Consider the following 11,800-nt stretch of genomic DNA (forward strand, 5'->3'; position numbering starts at 1 on the left):
GGGGGGGGGGGGGCAACGTGTTGCCTTCAAACTCCTGCTGCCCCTAATCTACAGTACAGACCTCACAGCTCAGTGCCACAGAAAGAAAACGCCTTCTCAAACCTTACCTGGGTAGTAAACCTTCTTCCCATCCGTCTTGTAAACAACAAGGGTGATAAACTCTCTGTTTTGTGCAAAATCATCCTGAACAAACAAACAGATCACAGTCATTAGACAAAGGTAAAGCCTCACAATATGGCACGGGCACTGCGGTGTGAACAAAATACAAATACATCATGATATGGCTTTATCATTATCTCCCTGCTGCGTGTCACCTTGTCAGTGATGTGTCTGGTGAGCAGCACCCACACAGCAGCTCCCCCTGCTGGACACTGGACCTCCAGCTTGTACTGGGGATTGTTGGCCAGACTGTAGACGTCCTTCACCGGACCCTGCTTCCCATCCCAGCTACTGCAGCCGATAAGCAAACCAGAGAACAACACTTTACTTTATATACTCTATATATAAAATAGTAAAATACTATTAAATAGTATTATTTTGCCAACTCTTTATTTACATTCAACACACATTTTCACCTCAATGTTAACAAAACCTGGCAAACAAACACACCCACCTGTGAATACAGGAGGAGTCTTTGAACAGGGCGGGGTTCCAGCTCAGGTAGATGACATCATAGTACTGACAAAGGTCCTCCCATGCGATCCAGAAAACTCCTGGAGAGAAACACAGAGGAAAATACATGTATTATTTGATGGAGCACTTGGCCACATCAGAAGCACCGCTGCTGGGAATTGGACTCTACGGTAGTGGGTAATTACTTTTCCACATGCAACCCATCCATCACAGTAATGCTACACTATAGTAGGAACTGAAACTGAATATAAATAAGACACATTTCCCAGAATTTGTAATGTTTTTTAATGATTTGATTGATATTCCACTAGGCTTGGGCATATCTTTTTTTGCATATCATCCTTTCACTGCAGTGTGACATAAAAGCTGAGCTGCAGAAGTCATTGTAGCGTGCAGTTTTTAGTCTTCACGGTACTGGTTTAGAGGCCCAGAATCATCACTTTTAACAAATTCACAAACCGGTAGGCGTAGTATTGACACATTTTACTCCTTACGTAAGTGATCTGAGTGAGGGGCTAAAATGCTATTAAAATTATTATTTTAAATTTAGATTATTTCCAGGGTATTTGGTCATTTTAATCAATGTGTTTCGATGACTTGATAATGGAACATTTCCGAGAATTGTCACTATAATAACTTCAGACAGAAATATTTCTGTCTTTATTTTGTATTCAAGAAAAACAAAGGCAATACCGTTGTCAAACTTCTGTGCTGTCTTGGGTTCAAAGTTGAGGTATTTGAGGAGTTCTGGTGTCCAGTTCTTCTCGTCGCGCTCGCTGTAGCGGCCCTTCCACCGCAGGTGACTCCACGGATTCTTCAGCTGCAGGAAACGCATTCCCTACAACAACACACAGCACAGACATGGTGTCAGTTACCACTGATACAGCAGATGGAAGGGCAGGAAATGTAATGACCCAGAACCAAGCCTGGACCAGTCTATTATTTGAAAGTGTGGACCCGGACCCATGCAGAACTGAGAAATCTCCTGAATCTGTCCCAGAGACACAGACACAACTACACCAATAAGAGCTTATTTACAAGTTGACGTTAATTTAAAAGTTCTCCCTCATGCCTGGCCGTGTATGTATAATCCATTCTCCTCGCAAAGAAAGTTGGTCAAATAAAGCGGTTTTCTGTCATTCCTCTCTTGCTGATTGCAACAGCATGGCTAATTCACTCATTATTTCAGCTTAAAAGTCCACTTGCTGCCACGGTAACGGATGGCAAACACGACTCCTTTAGAAGGAGCCTTGCAGTTTTGTTTTGTGGACTCGAACCCGTACTGTTTTTGGGTGGACCTTTGAAGAGCTCTAAATCGGGCTGTGAATTCAACATCTTTAAAACAGCTTTCATTTCGGTGGAAGGCAGCACCGCATTTGCCATTCTGATAATACCACATGAAAAGTATCAAACTGGTTGTACTGCATTCATTGCAGTGCAGTTTCTGATTTCTTTAGCTAGGTGTCTTCAACATCCAAATGTTTTTATGTTTTTATTTAACTTAAGTGTATTAACAGTGTACTCCATCTGTAGTTTAAATATACATGAGTAGTGTTGACTTCATAACATTACATTTCAATTGAATTCAACTGAATTTACCAAGAACTCCCACAATGTTCCAGACTTTGGCTTCGTATCAACATTTTCATTATTCTTATGATGACATGCTAATGCCAGTTTAATTACGCTAACCTTGTAATCCCTGATGTCAAGCACAGCGTAGGCGTGTGTTGGCACTAAACCCCATTTCTCCCCTTCTTCTTCTGTCATCACCCCTGTTGCCGTGGTGATGAGGACATCACCCCTGTGAAACCTGGCAACAAAGAGAGAGAGAGAGAAAGAGAGAAGCAGACACGGAGGGAAAATAAAAACAGTGCTTGTTTCAAACTACAAAATAACTTTGCTGTGTATGTTTGTGTGTTGCTCACCTCTGGAAGAGCATTCGGAAAGTGTCGTCCTTGCTGAATGACTGATTGTCTGAGTGCATGGCGATGCGTTCGGGGATCCAGCCGGTGAGGGCGTGCAGATCGATGTTCTGTAACGCAGAACAAATATTGCCACAACATCATTTCTCTGCAAACATCCGACTTTGGTGTGTATTCAGTACGATGTCTGCTGAGAGAGGCTGGACAAAATATAGATTGTGTGCAAATTCCAAAGCTTTTAAGACCTGGAAGTGATCAGGTGTGTCTTATTATAAATGTCTGGACTTGTTAAGCCTGTCTAATTTAAAGTGTTGAAAATAGTGTACTAATAGTAGTTTCCTCACCGAGTTGGAGCCAGGGAAGTCGTAGCCTCCCATCACCTTCATGTAGGCCTTCTCTATGAGAGAGACCCAGAGCTCGTTCCTGTTGCTGGAGTAGGAGCACAGCAGCTCTCCGTTACGATCCACCGGCAGGTAGTCGTCTATAATCACCTGCAGCGGCGAGAGAAACAGACAGGAGATTGCAGTTTAGTTTTGTTTAGAGAGTTTGACTGACGATAAAAAGATCATGATTAGTTTGTCTGTGAACACAGTATGTGTGGATATGAATGTGTGCATATTCAGATAGATTTTTATTAGTAAATCCCATAATCAATCAGGGAAAACCGTTTTGAACTAAAAGTAAAAAACATTTGAAGCTAAATGACAACACACAGATCACATTTGCAGACTGAGAAATGTGAAATAAGCTCATTCTCACTGTTTGATTCATCTTCTTCATGTTCACCTTCACTTCTTGAAGAACTATGTTGACGGCAACAGAGATCATTTTTCTCTGTTACTCTTTCCATTCATAAACAGGAATGTCTCTAAATGTGCAGAATGTGCATTCATAAAGGTGCTATATATTCTTCTGTAGGTTATGTGTCTCGTACTGCGGCTGGTGATTTGTCTTTTACCTTCCTGGGAACTCCGTTGATGTGAAGCTTGACCATGTACTTCCCACAGGGGTTATACTCTGGTTCCCCTCGTCTGTTCTGAGGGAAGATGACGCTGTAACACACACACACACACAAACACACGGTCATGGTTGAATCTTAGTTTTTTAATCTTGGCACTGGCAGACAATATTGGCCTCATGGTGGATTATGGAGGAGGGATACAGTAGTACGTGCCTTATTAAAACCAATCAAGCGAGCTGTGCCAGTTCCCCGTTATTTTCAAAAACTTTTGAGTAGATCCAAATCACGGGGCGGACACAATAATTATTTTTCACTTTCCTATGACGTAATTTACTAAATTCGTCTCGCATCCAAACCCATCATAACTAAAGTGAATGGTGTCCAGATTTGCATATCATAGAAGACTGGCCTTGGCGGAGCTCTGCACTCTCCGAGTGCCTTTCTAGTTGAATATGTAATAAAAGTCCCAAATGTAATGATTATAATGAAGGACTTTTTGTAAACGTACTGTATAAGTGATCAGTTCTACTCTGGTTGTCTTCATGATCTGAACTGATGCCAAGAATAACTTTTGTTTTGTCACGTTGTAAATGTTTATGACAATATGTGACAGCAATATATTTTTTCCAACAACATATGGAATATTGAAAAGAGATTATTTTAGTTTATTTGATCTGAAATGGGTGAAGTTTAAATGTTTCATCCTGCAACCGGTACCAGTTAAAACTCAGTACCTGGTAATGAGTTTCTTGTTGTAGCGCCTCTCGTAGGCCGCACTGATGGCTAGCGACGCCACAAACGAACAGTCAGACACCACCGTCTGGACAAAAGCAGAGAAGGATCACATTCATTACTGTTTAATATGTGTACACCAGTAATAAAGCTGCCATTATGACATTATGCTGTGAACGTATCCCTACATATTAACACGTACATCTACACAAAAACAATGACAGATAAACATATTTAACTGTGTTTGGAGGGCTGAATGTTTATACAGTATCCGTAACAAAGGTTATTTTCTGGAACATAAAGATCCTTATCTGAGATAATGCTGCCCTCTACTGGCTAAATTCAAACAAGTTCTTACAACCAGTGAATACAGAACATAAAATATCAGCAACAGAAAGATGCAGCACAGCTATGCACTCATGAGGAGGTAGAGGGGGCGTAATGCAGAGAATATGAGAATTAGAAACCATAATTATGAAATAACCCAATCATAAAAACTAAAAAAGGGTTGAGAAGATCAGATCCACTGACTCCAGCTGCTAACCTCACCTGTTTGATGCTGAAACTGGACACAGACATGATCATGGTGGGGTTATTGCAGATCTCGTCCGGTCGGACCCAGCGGGAGAAGATGGCTTTCTGTTTGGGCGACAGTGCCAGTTTGCCTGTTTTGTCCCTGGTGAACAAAACAAACAAAGCTGCAGGTGGTTAATGTTCTGTGCTGACATTAAGTATTCAGTTTGCCAATAACCTCAGACTTGGCAAAGCCACTCAAACTACATCCAGACTTCAAAGCCAGCATTCCTAAAGCACTTCTGATGCATTTTAGGCAACTTTGGACTCATAAAACAGATGAGCATGTGAACTGAATCTAAAATGACTGATTGAGGCCCCCAGTTGCACCACAAGCACATAAAGCTGTGTAAGGTGGAGGAGGAAATAAAATAAACAGCTCAATACAAACAATGCCAAAAATAGTTTTGTCCATTGTACTTCTGATATTAGTAAGCTTAGTAAAGACGGTTTTGTCCGGCTACAGAGCCTTCAGTACCTCAGGAGCTGTGTTCAAATGGTTCAGAGGACTGTGATGGCTATAAAGGAGTGTGGGGCTTTATTAGAACCACTGATGCTTTACTTCTGGTGTGAGTTTTAGGAATGCTAAAAAGGCCCAAAATATATAGATATCACATTACTAAAAACAAATTTACCTTTACAAACCTCTTTCCACGTGGGAAAAGTTGCCATCCCAGGTCTTTTTTTCCTTTTTGAGTTTTCCATTTTTTGTGTCAGTGACTTAAACCTCAACTGAGATATGACAGATATGGTAGCAGAACTACAGAATCCTTCTCACTTGAAGCTTTGTTACAATAAACAGTGCTAACACAGATTCAGATTGCTAAAGTGAACAACTCAGTGAAATCCAAAACGTGAGGCTGATCTTTAACTGGCCTGTGTGACCTTAAAAATAAAATGAGGGAAAGTAAACTTACGAGAAAGGGACAGGGAAGGCGAATCTCTCCCTCAGGTCCACACTCATGAAGGGCACATAGGCTATGCCGTTGATTGTAGATGTACTCCTGACAATTAAAAAGGACAAGATTAGTGCAACAGAAGCAGCTAAGAGTTGATGTGAAAGAAAGAAAGTTAGTGTGATGAATGTTTTATTTTCTGTTGGGGTGTAGTGGCCATCACACCACCACCAGATGGCGCCAAAGTAAATCATTTTCTTCTTTTCTTTTGCACTTTTACCTTTTTAACAAGATTGTTTAGAGTTCACATTCTTTTCAAACATGACCTACTACTTTTTTAATTTTGGTGGAAACAGGTCAGTCTGTGCCACAGACACCAGTGGAATATTCCATAAGATGGGAAAAACTACATTTTTAGTCCAACATAAACCTTTCTTTCTCTAAAGAAAAGAAAGTTAGGTTAAAAAAACATTAAGTCTGAATCATTTGCGTTCAGGGCCACATTTAAAAGCCTTTGACAGTCACATATTCACGGGGATCAAACTAAATTGTACTGGTGGCTGTGAGTGTTCACATAGCAATCTCAGTTCCACTGCAGATTTAAAACATTTACAGGAATTGATTTCTCACACCTTTGGGTAATTTTTTTTTTTCCCCCAGGACCTTTTCCAGATTGGAAAGCAGTACTAAAGAGTTTCCCGTGGCTCACCTGAGCACCTCGATCTCCTCAGACGTGTAGCGCTGACCCTGGGGCTCGCTGGACTGGACCGCCCGGACCGGCTGGGGTTGTGGTCGGTCGTGGAGGCTGAAGTCTGGGCCGAGGGGGAAATACTGGCGGACCGGTCCCCCAGAGTTGCCTGCATTGCTGGGTTTGTTTCCAGAAGGCCCCGTCCTGTCCTGAGACTGAGCTGGAGTTGATTTGGCCTGGGACTCTTTCAGACCCTCCGCCCTGAAAGATATAGTGGAGACTGTTCATTCAGGAAATAATAAATCTGGACAGTCATGTAGCAAATCTATACTCTTTATAATCTTTTATATTGAATACAATGTTTTAGTTTGTTAAGGGTGGAAGTTTACAAAAGACAAAATTCATCTATTGACCTATAATGAAAACAAAAGCAATGTGGTTCTTGCTAATTTACTAACAAATAAACCAGTGGGTGTTGATTAGTTATTTTAGCTATCTTTCTCTGAAAATGTATCCCTTAGAATGTAAAATTTGCATTTGAAGCCTTCTACAAAAGAGCAACTGAAGGCCAAAATGACAGAAAAATGAACAAAAGAACACAAAATCTGGCTCAAGAACAGGGCGACTGAAGACACGCCAATTCTGAAACGCTTCCAGTTAACATTGGAACTGTTTTGGAGACGTGATGCAGTCACGGCACAGCCTTGTCTGGTGGACATTCATGACTACAACAAGCATTAACGTTCAGGAACATTTACCTTTCTAAAGCCTGACGTGCTAGCTGCTTCAGCTTGGTCTGCAGCGCCTGGTCCGACGTCTCGTTAGACTGTCGCAAACACAGAAGCAGAGACAAATGTGGAAGCAAGCAGGAATAATGAGAGGGAAGATCTGTGAGGGAAGATCAGGTGAAAGTCACTGTCTCTGAGAGAGTGAGAGTGAGAGACCTACCGTGTTAATGCAGAGCTCCACAGCTTGAGTATATAGTTCAATGGCTTCATCGTCATTCCCCTTCTCGTCCTCTTCGAAGGCCTGGGTGACCAGGAAGTGGGCACGCTCCAGGTCCACCTGCTCCCGGGACTTCAGCGGGTCAATCTTCTGTGCCTGGCCTGGAGTCAAAGCAATGGTTAGGACACACAAGAGACACTGTGCTGACAGAGGGTGGCAAACGTCAACATGTCCCCAAATTAAGAATCAGACGTTCAGCCTTCTGATTTCTAATACTCCTCATCAGTTAGTGTTGTTATAACTCTGATGAAGAAACTGGAAGACCCTTTTCATTTTGGGTAGCTTGTTGCATCTTTTCCACAGAGGTTTTTTTATATCCATGTTTGGCTTCTGGAACTAATTCAGTCGATCATGGCTGCTTGGGTTTAAAAAGGATGTTTGATGCTGTTCAGTCTTTCGTCTGCCTCACCCAAAATGCCACAGACACGATTCATACGGTACGGTTGAATTTAATCTTTTGAACAATATTTAAGTGGCACTCAGTGGCCAGTTTTTTAGGTCCATCAAGGCAGAACTGACGGAAGCCTAATGGAACTGTTTAAGTGATGATGAAGCTGTATGGTCATTTAGGAGGCTGCAGTTTGTGCTGCTGCTGAATTTAATTGAGTTACACTGAGAGGTTGTTTCTGATATTTTGCGTCCCACAACTCTCCCGAATTCTACTTTCACCTGTCCCAGACTTAACAACCATTGTTCCAAATTGGACATAATGAATAAAGTTTCATAAATATAGGATTCAGTAACGTCACTGACTCACTCTGTTTTCATTATACGTTTAATCATTGGTTCGGTCAATAAATGCATCACTGCAAACTGCAGTGTAAATGCAAACCTGTTTCTGATTGGTATACGGCAAGGGAAATGTACATTTATTATCATTTAGCCAAATAATCACAAACTCAAACTTTTATTATTTACAAAGGGAGGGAGAAGATCGAACAAACTGTTCAAATATTTACAAGCACAAAACAAGTATTTAAGAATAAGCTAAACGAACAGAAAGCGTGAGAGAGAAGGTCGAATGTGCTCCACACCTACTGACAGCCTGCACGCGGCACAAGAGGAGAGGTAGAGACCCTGACGCTGCAGTGACTCTGAGCAGAATGCATGTGAATGAATTACAGTATGATTGAATATATTTCTCTCCTTCTCCCTGATGGTCTGAATAAGTCACTAGATTTGTCTCTTTTTAGAAAATAAAGTCACTACGAGGGTCTGACAAAGGGCTGTAACACTGACCAAATTTGATTTTGTGTGTATCAGCGTGTGTGTGTGATGTAGTGTAGTAATAGTAATATTAATATATTAATAATATCTGCTCCTAAATTATGGAATGATCTGCCTCTGCACGTTAAACAGGCCTCTTCTTCTCTGTCTGTTTTTAAATCCCTTCTTAAAACCCATCTCTTCTCCGTGGCTTTTGACACCTCGAGATGTCGACTTTATTTAATTTCTTACTTTGATTGCTTTTTATTGCGTGGCTATTATTTTTACTCATGTTTTATGTCTTTTCATGTTACGACTTGTCTGTCATTTTTAATTAATGTCAGTTGCTCTCGCCGCCATCATGTGAGGGCTGATTGTGCCCTCCTTTATTTACTTCTCCCATCTGTACAGCACTTTGGTCAACTTTGGTTGTTTTAAAGTGCTTAACAAATAAAGTTGGATTGGATTGGATAACTAATAGTTAAATTATATTATGTGACGCATAAAGATAATGATTTCATTTATAATCGTTCTCTACTGTCCAGGAATTCTCCCAGACACTGTACCTTTGTGTCCCAGGTTTTATTTTTATTGGACAACAGGACATCTTTAATTTCCAGTGCTGACTCACTACATTCATATCAATGAGGGGAGACTCCTTTGGTTTTAAAAGTCAGGTTCACAATGGAGTTATTCCTGGTAGGGTTACAAAAAGTAATGTGAAAAACTGTATTCACTGTATGTTATGAGAATCAAAAACAATCAACTACAGTTTCAGAAAAGTTCTCTTTTCCTTTCACAGAAAACAGCTTCAGACGGTGCTAAACGTCATCCACTGACTGCAGCTAAACAGAGACACTGTGGTCACACCCATAGTGCGAGCAGAGTCACGGAGAAAAGCAGTCAGACAGCAAATGAGAACGTATGAGTTGAGTAACAGCCCTGAACAATTCATTACTTATTACTAATCACAAGAACTGTTTCAGATTTAACTGAGATACTATTGGATACTAACTTCAGGTGAACAGTGGCTCATTTAACATAGAAGCTGCCAAACGCTGTACATACAATAAAGATAGAAATGTATTTTTTCATGGTTATCGGTGTTAACTTTTTGTTTTCCAGTAGCATGTAGTGTTTGTCTTTTAACAGTCTAATTTAAAAGGGGCCAGATTCATTTCACAGGACTCGAAAGAAATGAACTGAAAGTGAAGAAAGAAAACCGTGATATCATGTCAATATCACCTGAATCTATCATCCATTTGCACCTGCGTCTCTCATCAGGTGAGCTTACCGGCATTGTGGAGGGCTTGGACCCGATCCAAGTACTCATTCACTTTGTCCTGGATCCCCTCCAGTTTGGACCCTGCCATGCCAGCGTATATCAGGGCCTGAGCTGCCTCCTGTAAGCACAAACACCAGCAGACGATGTTAAACAGAAGATCACTGGTGCTCCATACAACCCTGCACAGTCTCTTCATCCCCCCTTCACCCAAAAACAAACAAACAAACTGTCTATTGCTTGTTATCGGCTGCTGTTTACTGTTTTCCCTGAATGTTCTTTTGCACTGTTAATGTTCAAATATATCTTACAGAAGGTTAAATCATTTCTTTGCTGCCATTACCAACTGTACCATAAGTATTGCATATTGTATCTTCTACATTATTGTATATTTTTATTGTCTTTTATCTTTTACCTGTGCACTTTCTCTGTTTCATTCCTGGTGGCAGAGTTACTTTATATGTGAAGTAACTGACAGTAAAGCTGACTTTGACTGTGACTTTGAAGATGAATGTCTAACTAATGTGTTAAAGTGAATGTATTCGTTATAAATGAGATGTTTTGTGCCTGTTTCGTCCACACTGACAGGCTGCTTTATGGAAGTGAAAGTGAATGTTTCCTACCTTATAATAAAACACGGCCTCGTTGTATTTGCCCTTCTGGTCATAGCTGACGGCTGTTTGGGCAAATTTAACAGCATCGAGCTCCAGCGCCGTGCAGTCCATGATGATGATGTTGTTGTTGTTGTTGTTGTTGTTGTTGTTGTTGTTGATCCCAACTTGTTGGCAGATTTTAGCCCGCGAAGCTAACGGCTAACAACCGGTAAATGGACAAATTAACAAAATGTGTGTCTTTCAGTCGGAACACCGTCGGTCTCATGGGCTGGGACACAGCATAGTTCGGGTTGGAGGTGCTCCGGGAGACTGTCCTTTAACGTTTAAAGTCTGACAGGAGACGCTTCTGGGCGAGCGGACACCAAAACAACCGTGTGCTTTCCGCCAGACTCGGTCCGCGCAGTCGCAGTAGAGGACGATAATATGTGTTGCATTCAGGTGCAGTAGGAAAACAAGGGCGCCGCTGTCAGTTCGGTCGTTATGAGCGGTCTAACTTTAACAAGCCATAACGTGCTATAGTTTTGTTATAAGATATAATGGTATAATGTTATAAGACGGTATATACAATAATTTCTGTAAGACATATTAGTTCAGGTCATAATAACCTAACAATTTATAGGAAATTATTACACAGCCTAACTTTAAGACAAAAACATTTCTAACTGTTGTAATTTAGGTTTAAAAAAAAATCAAAGACATGTATTTTTTGTATTTATTTATTTTTGCCACAAAATAAGGGCAAAAGTTAGAGGTGCCTGCAAATGCGTGCATACAGTTGATGAGAGAGCACGTTTCAGATCTTCATTTGTTGTTTGGTTGTGAACAACAAAGATGATATAAAAAAGAATAGAAATATTGCGCTTTCTAGTATTTGAAGTGGTTTTCCTATGAGATGACAATACCAGCAGTGTGGTCCCAAGATAATTGCTGTATTAAAACAAGTACAGACTATCAGTTCCTACCGCAATGATTACAGATAAAGGTTTATTCTCACACATCCATTAGTTTATCTAATCTGCGGTCAGATGAGGCCAGTGCAGCTGCTACTGCTACCAGATCTGCCTCTGTCTCATCCTGTTCAGGTTCAAACATGTTACAACATCCTGAATAATGTTATTCTTTAACACTTGATGAAAAAACAGACAATAACAAGAATGTGTGACAGTATTTTTATTTAATATAATGGACTGAAACAGGAATTGGATTCAATAACACTTAACTGTCTCCTCTACATAATAATATTCTTTACATCAGAACACAAATGCTTAACAGCTCTGGGATCACT

The 11,800-nt window shown here is 40.7% G+C and overlaps 1 protein-coding gene across 1 annotated transcript in view; it reads right to left on the reverse strand.

The window, feature by feature from the left end:
- The window catches only part of capn7 (calpain 7), a 17,084-nt gene extending 6,175 nt beyond the window's left edge, over positions 1–10,909 (reverse strand). The window contains exons 1-16 of the mRNA XM_035673115.1: positions 10,525–10,909; positions 9,914–10,022; positions 7,357–7,514; positions 7,167–7,234; positions 6,430–6,669; positions 5,742–5,828; positions 4,801–4,927; positions 4,254–4,339; positions 3,517–3,610; positions 2,903–3,049; positions 2,562–2,668; positions 2,326–2,446; positions 1,327–1,471; positions 614–713; positions 315–450; positions 108–183 (exon numbers count right to left, since the gene is read on the reverse strand). Of these exons, the coding sequence (XP_035529008.1) occupies positions 108–183; positions 315–450; positions 614–713; positions 1,327–1,471; positions 2,326–2,446; positions 2,562–2,668; positions 2,903–3,049; positions 3,517–3,610; positions 4,254–4,339; positions 4,801–4,927; positions 5,742–5,828; positions 6,430–6,669; positions 7,167–7,234; positions 7,357–7,514; positions 9,914–10,022; positions 10,525–10,626 (1,903 nt within the window). The 5' untranslated portion in view covers positions 10,627–10,909. The remainder of the gene's footprint in view (positions 1–107; positions 184–314; positions 451–613; positions 714–1,326; positions 1,472–2,325; positions 2,447–2,561; positions 2,669–2,902; positions 3,050–3,516; positions 3,611–4,253; positions 4,340–4,800; positions 4,928–5,741; positions 5,829–6,429; positions 6,670–7,166; positions 7,235–7,356; positions 7,515–9,913; positions 10,023–10,524) is intronic.
- Positions 10,910–11,800: the final 891 nt, after the last annotated feature.

Source organism: Morone saxatilis, unplaced genomic scaffold (assembly GCF_004916995.1).
Source record: "Morone saxatilis isolate NCDOM2014 unplaced genomic scaffold, NCSU_SB_2.0 Contig24, whole genome shotgun sequence".
Classification (NCBI taxonomy): Eukaryota; Metazoa; Chordata; class Actinopteri; family Moronidae; genus Morone; species Morone saxatilis.